Source organism: Sceloporus occidentalis, unplaced genomic scaffold (assembly GCF_023333645.1).
Source record: "Sceloporus occidentalis isolate IW3139 unplaced genomic scaffold, rSceOcc1.0.p SCAF_74, whole genome shotgun sequence".
NCBI classification, from domain to species: domain Eukaryota; kingdom Metazoa; phylum Chordata; class Lepidosauria; order Squamata; family Phrynosomatidae; genus Sceloporus; species Sceloporus occidentalis.
In genome coordinates, this window is record NW_028317054.1 from 326,009 (window position 1) to 341,608 (window position 15,600).

General features: G+C 36.9%; 1 protein-coding gene across 1 annotated transcript in view; it reads left to right on the forward strand.

The window, feature by feature from the left end:
* The window catches only part of LOC149285905 (sodium-driven chloride bicarbonate exchanger-like), a 47,481-nt gene that overhangs the window by 10,207 nt on the left and 21,674 nt on the right, over positions 1-15,600 (forward strand). Inside the window, exons 3-9 of the mRNA XM_089494700.1 lie at positions 1,530-1,676; positions 1,999-2,137; positions 3,307-3,467; positions 6,264-6,452; positions 11,706-11,797; positions 13,818-13,975; positions 14,664-14,751. Coding sequence (XP_089350826.1) covers positions 1,530-1,676; positions 1,999-2,137; positions 3,307-3,467; positions 6,264-6,452; positions 11,706-11,797; positions 13,818-13,975; positions 14,664-14,751 — 974 coding nt within the window. The remainder of the gene's footprint in view (positions 1-1,529; positions 1,677-1,998; positions 2,138-3,306; positions 3,468-6,263; positions 6,453-11,705; positions 11,798-13,817; positions 13,976-14,663; positions 14,752-15,600) is intronic.

Consider the following 15,600-nt stretch of genomic DNA (forward strand, 5'->3'; position numbering starts at 1 on the left):
ACTTTATGAAGCATTAGGGTGTTTCAAAGCTCCAGCCCCGTCCTTCTCTTGGGAGATTCCTTTCATTAAAGTCATTTGGACTGGCGGTCAGTCTGCACAGGGCTGATTTCAAGATGCCTCTGCTATTTAGGACAATACTGGATTCATTCTGTGCTCTGTTTGGGGCAACACGTTCAAATACCTTTTGATGAATATTAATCTATGTTGAAAAGGAATGACCAATGCACATATTTGCTCAATATGTTTTTTTGGAAGTTAAATGCAACATAATCCAAGCAAAATTAAAAAAAAAACCTCTAACTTTATTGCACGTTCAGTTATTTTCTCCTTACAAGCTTATGATTTTGTGTTGTAATACTTTGTAGTAAAACCATAAAAAGCTTCTTATTTTTTCTGTCGGTAGAATTAAATTAACAATATACTGTTGTTTTCAACAGCTATCCCAGAAATGTATTACACCATCAAAATCTCTCTGTACAACAGTTTCTGAAGGTGACATTGTGTGTTAATGTAATATATACTTAGTCTAGTGACACATAGGTGTATTTGGACATCATTATCTAGAAGACATTGGTATATGACTTGGATATAATATATATCTAGAAATGAGTATATCTGGATTTAGAACAAATAGGTTTATATTGGTTTATTTCTATAAAATTGCCTACGTTTGGCTCCAGTCTATCTGTCTGCCCATCTATCTTTTTCCTTCCTTTTCAACCTTAAGGTATGGGAAGGTGGCCATAGAGGGACAAAAACTCACCTGCCCATGCCAAGTTCTTAAACTAAAAGCATGACATCATTGACTGAAGATGAATTTTTGGGCCAGCATAAAAAGGTGTAGACTTCCATGAGCTGATGAGACATTAGAGGTCTCTTGGACCAATATGCTGCATTCCTTTTTTGTTATTAAGCAAAAAGTAATCTAGTAATCGGTCTTTCTCCTCTCTTTTGCCTAATCTGTCTCCCTCTCTGTTGTCTCATCTGTCAGCCGTCACTCTCCTGTCATTTCTTGAGACCCTCTTCTGCGGCATGGTCAATTTTCTATTATGAGCAGAACATTGTGTATCAAATTGTTTTCCATAAGATTCTCTGCTTTGACTAAGTTCACATCTTCCGACAAGTAACATGTCATTTGTCGGTGATGAAAAGAGTCTTGTAGAAGTTGCTACTGTTCATTAAACAGAACAATCTGATCATTATATTGTACCACAGGGGAAAGCTAAAATGTAGCTAAACGTAGCTCATTTAGTAAGCATTAGCTAAATCAGATTTTTTAGACACACAAGAAGGGTAGTTGGTGTATTAATTACTCTTGGGTTATACATTGTTTGTTATTATGTTTCTTTTGTCTTGTTCATAAGAGTGTGCACTTAATATTAATTGCTTACTGTTATTCATGGGGTGAAATAAAATATCCACTATCACTCATTTATGCGAACCCTGGTTGCAATCAAGACCAGTTGGATCTAGTATATATGTGAAAACCAGTAAGAATCTTCACTTGGCTTATTATCGTATTTCTGTAGGTCATCGGACACTGTTCATTGGAGTACATGTACCTCTTGGGGGGAGAAAAAGTCATCGGCGTCACAGGCATCGTGGACACAAACACAGAAAAAGAGACAGGGAGCGTGACTCAGGGTTAGAAGATGGTCGAGAATCTCCTACATATGGTGAGCTTTGATGTTCTGTTATCATTTTTTAATAATTGAAATAAAAAAAAATAAAAAATAAAATGGAGACTTACATTGCATGTTGTCCACGTGACGGGATCTTACTTAACTTCAGCACTGCTGCAGATTGAAGAATAGTTTTAATAGTCACATGACACTGTTAATTTGGCATGTTAATACAGTCAGAGAAAAGTCTAATACGTGCTATAAATGGGGAGATATTACTCTGCAGACCAACTACTATGTTGCTCCTCCAAAGGTATTAACAAAAATGCATTAGCGATAAATTCTCATTGTATTAAATTATTGTATTTCTTTCCAGACACTCCATCCCAAAGAGTGCAATTCATTCTGGGAACAGAGGATGATGATGAAGAACACATTCCGCATGATCTTTTCACAGAGCTGGATGAAATTTGCCTACGTGAAGGGGATGACGCCGAATGGAGAGAGATGGCAAGGTGAGTTCCACAATTACTAGCTGGAGATGCTGTCCTTTTAAAATGATCCTTCTTGCAGATGAAAAGATCAGTAATACAGTAAATTTACTGTTCAGTCTGTGCTCTGGAAAGCTTATATTTTAAACATGAAACTTCAACTGGATTGAAAAATTTTCTATGGTACCATTTAAACCTGTTTATGCCAGCGTGAAATACAATTACCTGCCATTTGAAAGCTCTAAGGAGATTATCTATAGACTGGCATCCAGAACACGCCTGTGTACTAAGAAATATATTATTTATGGACAAGAGGCCCTTTAAAAGAATGGCCTTTCTACATCTCTTTATATGTATACGTTTAAGGAATTTAAAAGTATCTATTATATACAGTGGGAACAAAAAGTAAGTAAAACCTTTGGAATTTACCAGCATTTATTTATCCCTTGATCTTGAAATATGGCATGATCTTCATCTAAGTCAGAATAATAATAATAATAATTAATATTATTAATAATAACTAATAATAATAAAAAATATCTGTTTTGACCGATAACACGTAGATTGTTGTATTGTCCTTGTCTTTATTGAATACATAATTAGAACATTCACAGTGTGGGTTGGAAAAAAGTATGTGAACCCCTAGGCTAATCACTTCAACATAAACTAATTGGAGTCACAGGTTAGCAGACCTGGAGTCCAATCAATCAAACAGGATTGGAGGGGTGTTTTTGGAGCTACTTTGACATAAAAAAACCCTCACAACACATTTTTAGTTATATTGAGCTTTTCTCAAGAAGCTTCTGCTGATGTGCACCCTATAATCAAGAATAATCAAGAATAAAGACATGAAGGTGTTGTTTCTGTGTTATTAGCACATTGAGTTTGTCCGTACTTGTGATCAGATCAGATGGGTAATTCCATAGGGTTTATTTTCCATAGGGTTTATTTTCTTTTTCTTGCCACTGTATATATTTTTTTCCTGTAGTAGTTCGACATCCCAGTAGCTTACTACTGTTATATAGTAACCCATATCATACACATATGATCCATGTTTCTGTGTATTCCAGTGTTTCAGTGTTAAATTGGAATAATAGCCAGTGTAAATCAATATAATTGCATAGTAACAGGGATTGACCGTTCAAGAATAATGTAATATTATACGTATACCTAATCCTTTCTTGTTTGGTAAGATGGCTGAAGTTTGAAGAAGATGTTGAAGATGGTGGAGAAAGGTGGAGCAAACCATACGTTGCCACGTTGTCACTTCATAGCTTGTTTGAATTAAGAAGCTGTATCCTGCATGGTACCGTTCTACTGGACATGAGAGCTAATACCTTGGAAGAAATTGCAGGTATTGTACAGGGATGCATAATAAATGATACTGAATTCCTCATTTTTTAGTATATGCAAGCAGGAATTTTGTGGAATTTTTGAGAATTCTCCAGTAGATCTTCAAATTTTTACTTTCCATTCAGCTCTAATCAATTGTGTTCAAATAGGCCTGTTAGATCTTTTTCTTTAGGGTCTATTTGCAATATATTTGCTGCGGTCCCCTTTTAAGAATCCCCTTAAGAATCCCCTTTTGTTAAGTTACTGTTCCTTAAAAGATCAAGGAGAGATAACATTGATAGAGGAAAGCCATTGATATGCTAATTCTGCCACCATTGTCCACAGATCAGAGCTTGTTTGTCATAAAAAGATAGTCCCTGACTGAAAGCAGTACTCATGATGATTTTCTTTTAACACTCGGTGATAAACATTAATTTTTTCCTTTTTTTAAAAAAACGTGTTAAACAATATCCTTACCAAGGATAAACAGAACAATGGTTCTTTAGCGTGACATCTTGAAAACGTGTGTGGGGAGAAAAGAGCTTTTGTTTAAAATAGCTTTTTACCAAGACAAGAATAGAGTAAATTGTGCTTTATTAACAATACTGTGAAGGAGATGTCTACTTTTGTTTTATGTCAAATAAAAACCAACAGATGTTTTTTTTTTTCTGTATGTAGCTGTATTTTTTACATTTCAAAATCCCAGATGCCATTTCAAATTCTGTGGATGAAGGGTTTCATATTCCCAACGAGATTAATTATGTGTCAAACAGAGATCATTAATTTTTGCTAATTGCTATCCAATAACGCCTCTATAACTGAGAAAGAAACCCAGATGGCATGACATATTGAAATACGGAGGTCTATTCAATGAAATCAAAGAAATTAGTATTTTTTCAGACATGCACAAATATTATCTCATTTTCCCTTTTATTCCGTTACACCAAACACTGAAATACAATTAATACAAGACACTGAAAGTAAGACACATCTTCTACCTGATTAAAATGGGTTAAAGTTATTATGAAGTGAATAATGTCACTTATTAATCGGGATTAATGGCGGTTCATCTTCATTAAGGAACTGTCATCCTCAACAGGTAGAGTAGTCTGGAATTTCTAAAGTCATGATGAAAACAAATTGAACTTTTGCTAATATGCCCAAACTATATATGTATAAAGGCATTCAAATAGTTTCTACTCACCAAAACTAGTTTATTTTACTTGGAAACAATCCAAGGATATTTTTAACTATATTGAGAAACATGCAGCAATTTCTTGACATCCAAAAATTCCCTAATATCTATCTGTAGACAATCTATGAGATTTTGCCTAAATCATAAACTGTAGATTGAGGCAAGATGAAACATTTTAGCAAACTGACCCAAGTATGGATTAAAACATGCCAACCCAGGTGATCTTCTCATGCAAGAAGGGCAAAGTTCCCCCACCTACTGTAGTGTTTACACAGAGAAATGATCTCAGAAGTCTAACTTTGCATATTGGGGACCAATAGCCCCAGTTACTTGAAAACTCACTGGGTTGTCCCTTTATAATGCATATTTATGTTGGTGATAGCAGAACCATTCTTCATCATGGAGAAGCTGGACTCTGCCTCATGCCCTGTCTTTAGAAGCTCCTCACAGTCCCACTGCTTATCACTCACTACCACATCCTTGATCAATACACAATGCTAACATATGACATCATATGCCAACACATCTACTATTGGGTGATCAAGCACCCATGTGAACTACCACTCAATGGGCAGTTTACAAGGGTGATTCAACACCCAGCCTGTTTACACTGTGAAGAACTGAGCCTTGTTGGCACAGCCTCCACAGCATGCTGTCGCTCTGAGCAGAGCGCTGAGCAATGATGTCATATCCCAATGCTCAGCATGGTAGCCAGGGTGGTGGTGCCCTACTACAGTGCCCAACATAAATATTGTTACCTCCTCCGTCGGGCTGCCGGCAGGGACGCCGAGACGCAGCCCGCGCAGTCGGCTCCCTGCTCGTGCCGTCACGGTGAGCTGCCGCCGGGTCCGTTCTCCTGCGAGACGCGCGTCCCCGGCGATTTCGAGGGATAATTCCGGGGCGCGCGCCTCTACGTCTACGTCTTATGAATATTCATGTCGCTCTTAAAGCGACATTTATTCTTTTTCCTCCTCCCCCTAATTAGGAGGGTAGGAGGATCCATATTGTTGGAGGGATATTTAAACCCTCATTTGGCACTACACCATTGCCTGTGTTAGTGCCTTTTTGCCTTTCACTAGCGTTTGAATCCTGATTAAGCTTTCTGGTATTGACTCCTGCTTGAACCTGACCTCCGTTATATTGCTGCCTGCCCTGACCTTTGCTTGTGACCCCGACTACTCTTTTGCCTGACCCCTCGGATACCGTTATTATTATTTATTTATTTTTTGTTCCTGAGTTCCACCTTTCATTATTCTTGGTGGTGTACGATCTGTCTCCTGTGCCTGGTGGCAGTACGTCCTCTCTCCTCCAGAGGGCGCTGATTCTGCAGCGCGGATCCAGAACCTGTACCCCGGTCGTGAATCTGGCATCTTTGGAAACTCCTTGTTGTATTGTTTTTGAATTCCAGAAAAAACCCAATGAGGTTTGTTTAGAAAATGCACTTCTACTGCAAACTGCTAACTCTTGACCAATCAGCAATTTAATCATGAGTATTAACTTAGAGGTGTTGTTCATACATGAAACATAATGTGTTTCGCTTCAAAATGATACATACATTTCATCCATAACACTTCTGCAAGAAATTAAATATACATATTATTTAATTATTATTTTGTTTAACAGCTATGATTCTTGATCAGCAAGTAGCTTCAGGACAGCTGAGTGAAGACGTTCGTCAAAGAGTTCATGAAGCGTTATTAAAACAGCACCATCATCAAAATCAGAAGAAGCTAAGTAACAGGATTCCAATAGTACGTTCCTTTGCTGACATTGGCAAGAAACAATCAGAACCTCATTCTATGGATAAGAATGGTACGTTTGATTTTGCGAATACTATTTAAAACCACGTATATTGATAGGTGTGCTCTGATCCCTTGCTTTGCTGTTTGTCTGAATTCTACTCAACTTGAATATCAATGAGTTAGGGTACAAATCAAGTCATTTAAGTTACCACAAGTTCACCATATACTAGACTAGGAAATTAACAAATGTATTATATTGTTTCTGTGAGTAATTTCTTTTAAGAGGATTCATAACTTGAAGTATGTCATTGTGAGGTCATTTAGAGAGTTCAGCGATACAGCTGTATGCAAGAAAATCTCATTGTTCCCACTGTTTTAGTGGAGAGCAGAAGATGTAGCCTCCATCAGCACAGCTCTTAGACTTATGTATATCTCATTAAAGAAAATGAGATACCATGGAGCCTTTAATAAAACTTTTCACTTTTTTACTTGCCCAATGAAAAAAAAAAGATGTAGCGTAACATGTGCTTTTGAGACCTTGTAGGTTTCTTCTTTAGATGGAACAAAGAGACCAATAAGATCCTGAAGGTATCACCTTTAGCTAAAAATCTAGTAAACACCAATGGTTGTCCTAAACCACTCATTCTTTCAGAGAACATCCTGAAAAGAATTACTTAAACGGGCAAGTTACATGAAAAACAAACCATTTATTATTGTATACATACGTATAATGTAATGTAGTGTAGCATTGTGAAGTACTAAGTCTTGTTTTACATTGTTCCAGTAGTCTATGTTTATCTCAACTCAACACAGAGGGGATGATTTATAACAATGCAAACAAAGTGCTGCTTATGCTAATGAGGTCCATAAAACATAAGTAGTCAGTTGATCCCACTGGGTTATTAAAGACAAAACAAAATCTTTTTTCCCCACATGGCAGTAAGAACGAATTTGCCTAGTAAATTGGGCGAAGTTGCCATACCTAAATGCATCCAAAATAACTACACTTTATGACTGGAGCTGAAAACCTTTTGAGTACATCAAGTACATTTATATATTTTCATACATAGAATGTACCTGGTTTACAGAAATCCAAAGAATTACTTTTCTTTCACAGCCAGGTGAAGCCATGTATGTGCACTTATTTTACAGACTGTCAATTTCTTTATATTAATCTTATTCTTGCCCACCAGACTGTATGTTGTAATCATGTGTATCTGTTCAGCCCTTCAAACATGTCAGGTGATATTCATCTAACCATCATGGCTGTGCATGCAAATTTAACAGATCCATTCTAAATTGTTTCCCACTTTACACTTCCTTCCACTAATTTCTTACTATTTGTATTTAGACAAAATACTGATTACACTCTCTAGTAGGCTTAGCAGATGACCCTTTGCAGATATGTAATTTTACAGATGGCAACAACCTAAGCTATCAGTGTCTGGTAATTTTTACATCACATAAAAATTAAGCGATCGGGCAAAAATTATGAATGGCAATAGTTTGGGGATCCAACAGTACTAGACATATTTTTTTCAAATTCAGCATCAAGTTTAAAAAGTGTTGAGTCCAGCAGAACAGTTGGAACAGCGGCTTTAATTCCCTTCTCATTTACCTCCGTTAGCTTAATTCTCTAGACTTGATTGGTTTAATACCAGTTTACCTGGCTGTTTAGGTGTATACACTGCCCATGGACACTGATACTGTTATCACTAATTTAGAGGGCACCAACATATCTAAGATGGGCACATTGCTTTAAACTATGTAAAAGATTACATGAGACCAACTCAACCAAGGACAACTCACTAGTGCCATTGCAGAAGAACATCGGTTTACAAATCAGTCTGATCCCACTCCCAAGGGCAATCTAGAACTGTAATGCAAGAAGAACTTCCTCTGTCCAAGAAAACCAACAACCACTGAAGTATATTTGGCATTTATAGAGCATGTAGTTAATGCCATTCTAACCACAGGTGAGCAAGGATGTCCTCATTTGGACTAATTTAACACTTGGGGTGAAGCCCAACAACTCCCTATAGGGAGAAGTCGCATACAAACAGGTATTAAACCAACTTAACTGAGCACAAACAGCAACCCAATAGCCTGCCCTAGTTTACATCCCCACTCAGGAGAACCTCAAGGTCTAGCTCACTTTTGCTATTACAGGGAAAACATATCCATTGACTTGTCAGTCTGATTCCATCCAATGGGGCGTTTGTATGAGTTGGTCCCATACCTACATTTTTTGATACAACATACGATGCTTTTTAAGAAATTTGGCAATTTTTTTAAATATTTTTTTAGTGTCACTCTGCTTGAACCTAATATTACAGGTCAAATATATTATATTTAAAAAAAAACAAAGCATTCTTCTTTTAGTTGTGAAACTATTAATATCTACAAAGGTTTCATTTTGCCATCTAGTGGCTGATACACATCATACTGAAAATTCAAAGCTGATAGGGAATCTGTTTTTAGTCGGGGACTATTGTTTGAAATTACAGATAAATAGCACAATATTTTGCATGGACTTCATTTATTTGTTATTAAAATAGATGTATATGGAGCAGAAATATGTTCTTGGGTATAAAAGCTATGCGGGGAATCCTCACGTAATTATCTTACAAATCATCTAATGTCTTCTCCATGTTTTTTCCCCATTTGTTGAAATCCTCGAATTCCAGGATTTTCATGTATTTCTTTAATCAACATCATGTCTGTTGTCTAACATTTTCTCTAATTCTGCTTGTTTAATGTTGGAAATGTCTAGATTTAAGCATGTTTGTCCGGTGGGAATGGTGACCCAAGCAGAACTACTTTGCAGTTCTCTGCTTTACCAATGGTGTTACCCATACCTACCATTTTCTTTAAAAAAATAAAACCTTTTTATATAGTTGAATTGCATGCATTGGTAAATAAGGTCCTTGTGCAATGTACTGTATGTTTTCTCATTCATCCTTCTGTTTCACTCTGTTGTATGTATTTCTAACAGGCTCATCTCATCTCTGTTCCTCCCTCATCTCTTACCTTTGGCCTCTCTAAAAGTCCATTGAAGTTTTTCGAGGTAGTGTAAAAAACAAAATCCACAACGCTTGAGTTCTAGGTTAATTTGTGTTTTTTGTGATCCTGCACAATTTTAGATCAGTTAAGTGAGGCACAACCTGCAATAATGAATTACTTTCTGTCAATTCTTATGCTCATATCTTCTTATAAAGCAGTGAGTGTCAACTACCTTCTAACAAGAGGTAACAAAGCAGTCTCAGTGCCCCCCCTAAAAGTATCGAGCCTCTCTAAGTTCTTGACTTAAAGATTCTTGACTTATCCCTAGTTATCTTCTGTTGATGCTCCATACCTCCCATGAACACATGGCTTGTGAAGCATCTTTAGAACTACATGTCAATAAAATTGTGCAGTTGTGTATCCCCAGCTTTGAATACATAAATTTTATGGTTCTCTTTAATTTCCATATGCTTTTTTATTTATTTAGAATGTTTTCTAATGACATATTTGGTTAATCACGAGTACCTTATAACATAACAGATGGTTCTACAAACTGTAGTACACAAGCAATATGTGGAAAAGGACTTGCTAAAGTTTTTGGAGCATGTTTATTCACTTCAAACCAGGATGTGTTTCTGCATATATACTGCGATTTAAAATGCACGCAAAATAGAATTTCCTTATGGAAAAATATTCCTAATTCATCCCCACAAAAACCTGACCTAGAAAAAAATATATATTTTTAAACATTTTAGATTATACATTGATTATTACTAATTATTATCGTACACGCTGTTCTAAAAGAAAATATCCCTCTGTACTTTATACCTTTTCTTTCTTTTTCTCAAAATCTTTCTCCCGGAGTAATCTAGATTACATAACAAGGCACAAAATTTAACAGTGCAATAAAAGTAATAAAATGTTGCACAAAGTTAGTCTTGCTTTTCAGCAGGAAACGTAATTACCTAAAGGATAAGGTTTTTTCTTGGATGGACTCCAACGTGTCCGCCCGAGCACTACATCGCTAAGAGCAGCCAATCATAGCTATCCTTTGTGCATGCGTGGGGAATCTTTTTAGGGACATCCCTTTATTGCTTTGTCTCCATATCTCTATTCTCCCAGAGGGCGAGGGTACACTTTTGAGGGCTGTTTAAACTTGCTCATTTCTTTTGAGCATTGCCTGTTATATGCTGTGATAGCTGAGTCTCTGTGCCTTTTTTCCTGATCTGATAATAAGTGCATGTCCTTTGGCTTGATCCTGATGCCAAATTATCCATCTTAAATGAATGAAACTTCGGCTTGTTTTCTATTCTGATTCTGAGCTTTGTACCCAGACCTCTGCTTGTCTTTGTCATTGTCTATTCCCTTGTCTGGTATTCTATTCTTGTCCCAATCCAGTGGATTGCCTTCCTACAGTTATCACCTTTTGCCTATAGTGTTACCATCCTGATGTCCCAAGGAACTACCGCTTATCATTTTCTAGTGCATGACGTTCAACCATAAGGTATCTTTGATTGAGACACAAACCACCCTTCTCTATTTTCCGGAAAGGTCCTTGCTACGGTTTCACTCTGGTATTGGGCTTTGAGCTCCTGCATCGTATATACTTGCATTAAATGTCACAATGGTTCCCTTTAATATCCCTGTGTTCTTTTATGTGTCATACTAGGGGTTCATTTATAAAGATCGATTATCATTCTAAATGGTGAAAGGGGACCAATCATCAAAGATGTAATTGGCCTCTTTGGCGATTGCAATAATTTTAACAACTTTAAAATTACTGGGTGTACATAAACCCCATTGTTTTGTCCTAGGAGTTGGTGAAATTTCTCAATGTATTAAATTATGTCAAACCTAGTGGAAGGCAAAACCATTCAAGTATAATCTGTTCTGTTATACTTCATATGTAAGGCATATTCTGGGCTCAGTATGCCTTTGGTGGTAGGCATCTAATCATGGAGTTCAGTTGACCCAGAAAAGACTTTGATAGCTTAACTGTGTTAAGGGGGACACTTAATGTCTTTAATGTATTATTAGACCATTACATGCCATGTCAGTGACAAATTAAATGGAAGATGCATTGCGCATGGGTCAACTTACATCTAAGGGCACCATTGGAACACGTACAAAAAAACCCCTGTAATCATAGATAAAAGGTTAAAAAAAACATAACTGGTTTAATATTATTAAGTATTGTCTGTGTATTGTACTCTGTCCCAAATCACTCAAGTAAGACAGAGCACATTTTTTTTTTAAGGACACATAGTTTGTGTGTTGTTATTTTGGGTTGTAACGCCACCCTGTACTTCGTATTCTTTAGCAGGTCAGCTTGTTTCTCCGCAGTCTGCTCCCTCCTGTATTGAACACAAAACTGATGTCAGCAGAGAGAACAGCACTCTTGATGTTACCAAGGTGAGTGAAAGACAAGTATCTTCTGCCTCTGACTGCTTATAATGAAAGATGCTTTCCTCCTTTCTACATGAAATTGAATAGGCTGATACCTAGTCACAATGAAGCCAGCTGAATGTTATGATGTATTACTTTGGTATTAGGGTTGCTTTGGTGTAACAACACAATCAACCCTTGAGTCAAAGGGATATAAAAGTGTACCTGCTTCCATGTGGGTTAACATAATGTTCTTTTTTTGGACCATTAAAAACCCAAAGCCTTGTTGTTGGTTTGTTCAGGCACCATTTGTACATACAGTATATGTATATGGCACCTTTTGGCTCACCACCATACAGTTGTTATTGTAGCAACTCAAGAGAATTGCATTATGAAGCAATAATTCTGTTTAATGCTATAAACAGTAAAACATAAATTGAAATGAGTCTTTAAAACTTAGCTATCAATTTGCTGGGCTGCTTTATATGTATATTATTTTTATTTTTTGGAATGTTAGTTGTATAAATATTTGACAAAATACAGCATTCTTTAGTGCCGTTTTCCCAAACTCTGGTTAAATGCCAACAACATTTGCATGAATAATCTCATAAATGTTAACAGAGAATATCTGCTGGCGTCTGAGACAGATGGCTGATGGAATCATATAAAAAATGCCCGTTTCACGAATTCACGTCGGAACGTGGTCACTGTGGCTTGTATTTAGATGATTAAACTGATGTTAATGGCATGTCAACCTGTGTAGTATTCCGAGGCATCTACTAAACCCAACCCCTGGACATGTACCATAAAATGTACAATTTCATTTACATAGAGGACTGCTGCCGAGTGGCATTTAGTATATTTTAAAACAAAGTGATTCAAATCTATGCTGCACCTGCATAAGGTCCTATCGCTAGTATCACAGTCCGCCACTAATGGAGATACTACAAAGGCATTAGAATCCATGTATAAAAACAGTTCTGTTTCAACGTGGTGAAAATGGAGCCATTGACTGGATCCGTTTATTGAGCAGAGCTGTAATAAAAGGGGATAACAGTAATGTTAGCACCAATGCAAGCATTGCATCGATAAACAGTGTACTATTCAACTTCCTTTGTCATTATTACATCACAACATAGAAATAGAATATATTTTAAGTATTACTAGTTTTATAATTGGAGCTGTCAAGTTTGAGATAACCACAATAAAATTCAGCACCCAAAGTCAGCTATTAATTTTTTTTTTAGTATTCTGGTTCTGACTAGGACTGCCAATAAAAAAAAACAGCTCTAATTAGGAACAGCGGCCCAACACCTTGCATCGCAGCCATGGTGCGATGCGACCACCCATAAATTTGGCACATTGTTAACGTTATGCAATCACACTTCCGGCAAAAACTGTCTCTCTATACTAGTGAGTATCCAAGTGGCAATTGGCTTGACCTTTTAAAAAACAGCCAAGCCAACCCAACCAAATACCAATGACTTAAACCGGGCAATTGCCAGGTGAGCCAGAGCTAGATGGCATAGACTACTTACCTTTACTGCCCCTGTCATGGCAGTTCTAGTCCTTGAATGCACAACAGGGGCTGGATACATGCCGGCACAAGCTGTTCAAGTAAAAGAAAGTAATTTGCAGTTGCACAAATCATGTTGTTTATTTGTGTAGTCAGTGATTTGAATGTTGAAGCAGGTGCAAAGAAACAATACACAGCAAAGAAGAAAATAAGAGGGTTTTTAAGATAAAAAAAAGAAAAGAAATATGTTTGCAGATATAGAAAAAGATACAAAATATCCTTATCATTTCATGCAAGTGGCCACCAAGTGGTAAAACAACAAAAAAATACGTCCCAACCAAATGCAACAGAAACCCAGGAAAAAACGCTCTCAAATGTTCTTAATTGTAAGAACAAAACCAATTATGAGAACCCTTGCTCATTTCATCAATACCCTGGTCTGAAGACCAATTCAATGAGCTCTCATTACTAATAGACAAAGAAATCTTGAAAAGTTATCATCATCCCCAGCTCTCTCTTTCTCTTTCTTAGTTTGACTTACATTTTATGAAAAAGATTCCTCCGGGAGCTGAAGCTTCGAACATTCTTGTTGGTGAACTGGAGTTTTTAGATCGGGCCGTGGTTGCTTTTGTTAGGCTCTCTCCTGCGGTTTTGCTCTCTGGGCTTACAGAAGTTCCCATCCCATCCAGGTAGGTTTTCCTTATTCTAAACTGTGATATATGATTTCATGATCTCATGTCTCCTGCTTCACATTGAATTCCCCACAAACAGGATCCTGTCCGCTTCGTCCTGTATCTTTAACATAATCAGCCAGCCACTTCACCCCTGCATGACAGCTGCAAACAGCCCTATCTCACCGGGCATCACGAGCCCCTTCGTGCCCCCAATGAAAGTAATCACCAAAGTCAGATTGCTATTTCTATGGTTTAAAGAGCTCAGCAGAGACACATCCGCTCTGCATCACCGTTAAATAAATCTGAGCTATTAGTTCTCTGCCAGTTACAGCTTTTATGACAATTAACCATTATTACATTTTGTAATAATTTGTATGTTACACTCCCATGATGCTGAGCCAGACACCTGTTTCAGAAATTAAATAAATGGCTTTTTAGAAGCCATTTGATGATTTCGAAGCTATGAGAAATACTCAGTTGCCCTGCACTCCAGACAAGTTGATTTTTGTATATATATATTTTTTTTCATTATAGGAATATTATATTTCTATAATTGGGTAACTAACATGGGTAAAAAAGTTCTATTCTTGGTAAATAATTATCCATTTGTTTAAAAAGTATTTTCTCTACAAAATTACAAAAGGCATTTAAGTTGATTGTCATACACTGCACATTTACCTGTTACATCCAAACTTTGTTGCAGATTTCTGTTCATTCTCCTGGGGCCACTTGGAAAGGGTCAACAGTATCATGAGATCGGCCGATCAATTGCAACTTTAATGACAGATGAGGTAAATTGTATGGTTCATGATTGAGATTATTTTTTTATACGGAACATGTTTCAAATATGGGATCACTGGAGTCAATGTTGGTCAATGTTGGTCAATGTTGGTCTGGTCTGGTCTGGTCTGGAGTCAATGTTGCTGACTAAATTTGTTACATTTGTGACAGTGGCTACAATGTACAAATTCTTTTAGCCTACAGAACACAGTTGGTTTTCAGGGTGACATGGCTGTTGACTACATATTTATAACAGAAACCTAAATTAAGCTGACAATCCAATGATTTTCTATTGAGCCAATGTATTGAATATGTGTTAACTTCTTATTCCTCTCCTCTTTTTTCCTTTTACTCATTCAGAGCAATGCTTAACATGTCACTAAACTGTAACCATAACGACAGCTTATTTTTTAAGAAGCCAAAATTATTTTTAAGGCAAACGTTGAATTATGAGAAAGCAATCTCTAGTTCAGAATTTTCGAGATGCTTTCTCTGAACAGCCATCATTGTCTGTTTCCAGCATTCAATCACTACTTTTGGATGCCCGCTACTGATTTGGTCTGAAATCAAGCATTTCTCATCGCCTGATCAGCTTAAGGCATATAAGACACTGTGTATTTCAGTAGAAACAGATAATAGAAACACTCACAGATGAAGCTCCAGACATCAATAAATCCAAACTCTAAAACCCTTATATACGCCAGAAAAATGTCAGTGCAGAACCAGAGCAATAAACAGGTAGTAAAGTGCATACTAACACGTGTTCAGCACTTAATCATTAGTGATGGGTAACTGCATTGGAAGTAGCCAACCTCAACAAAGTACAACATTCTTGGAACAGAATAACAAAAATCAAGTGG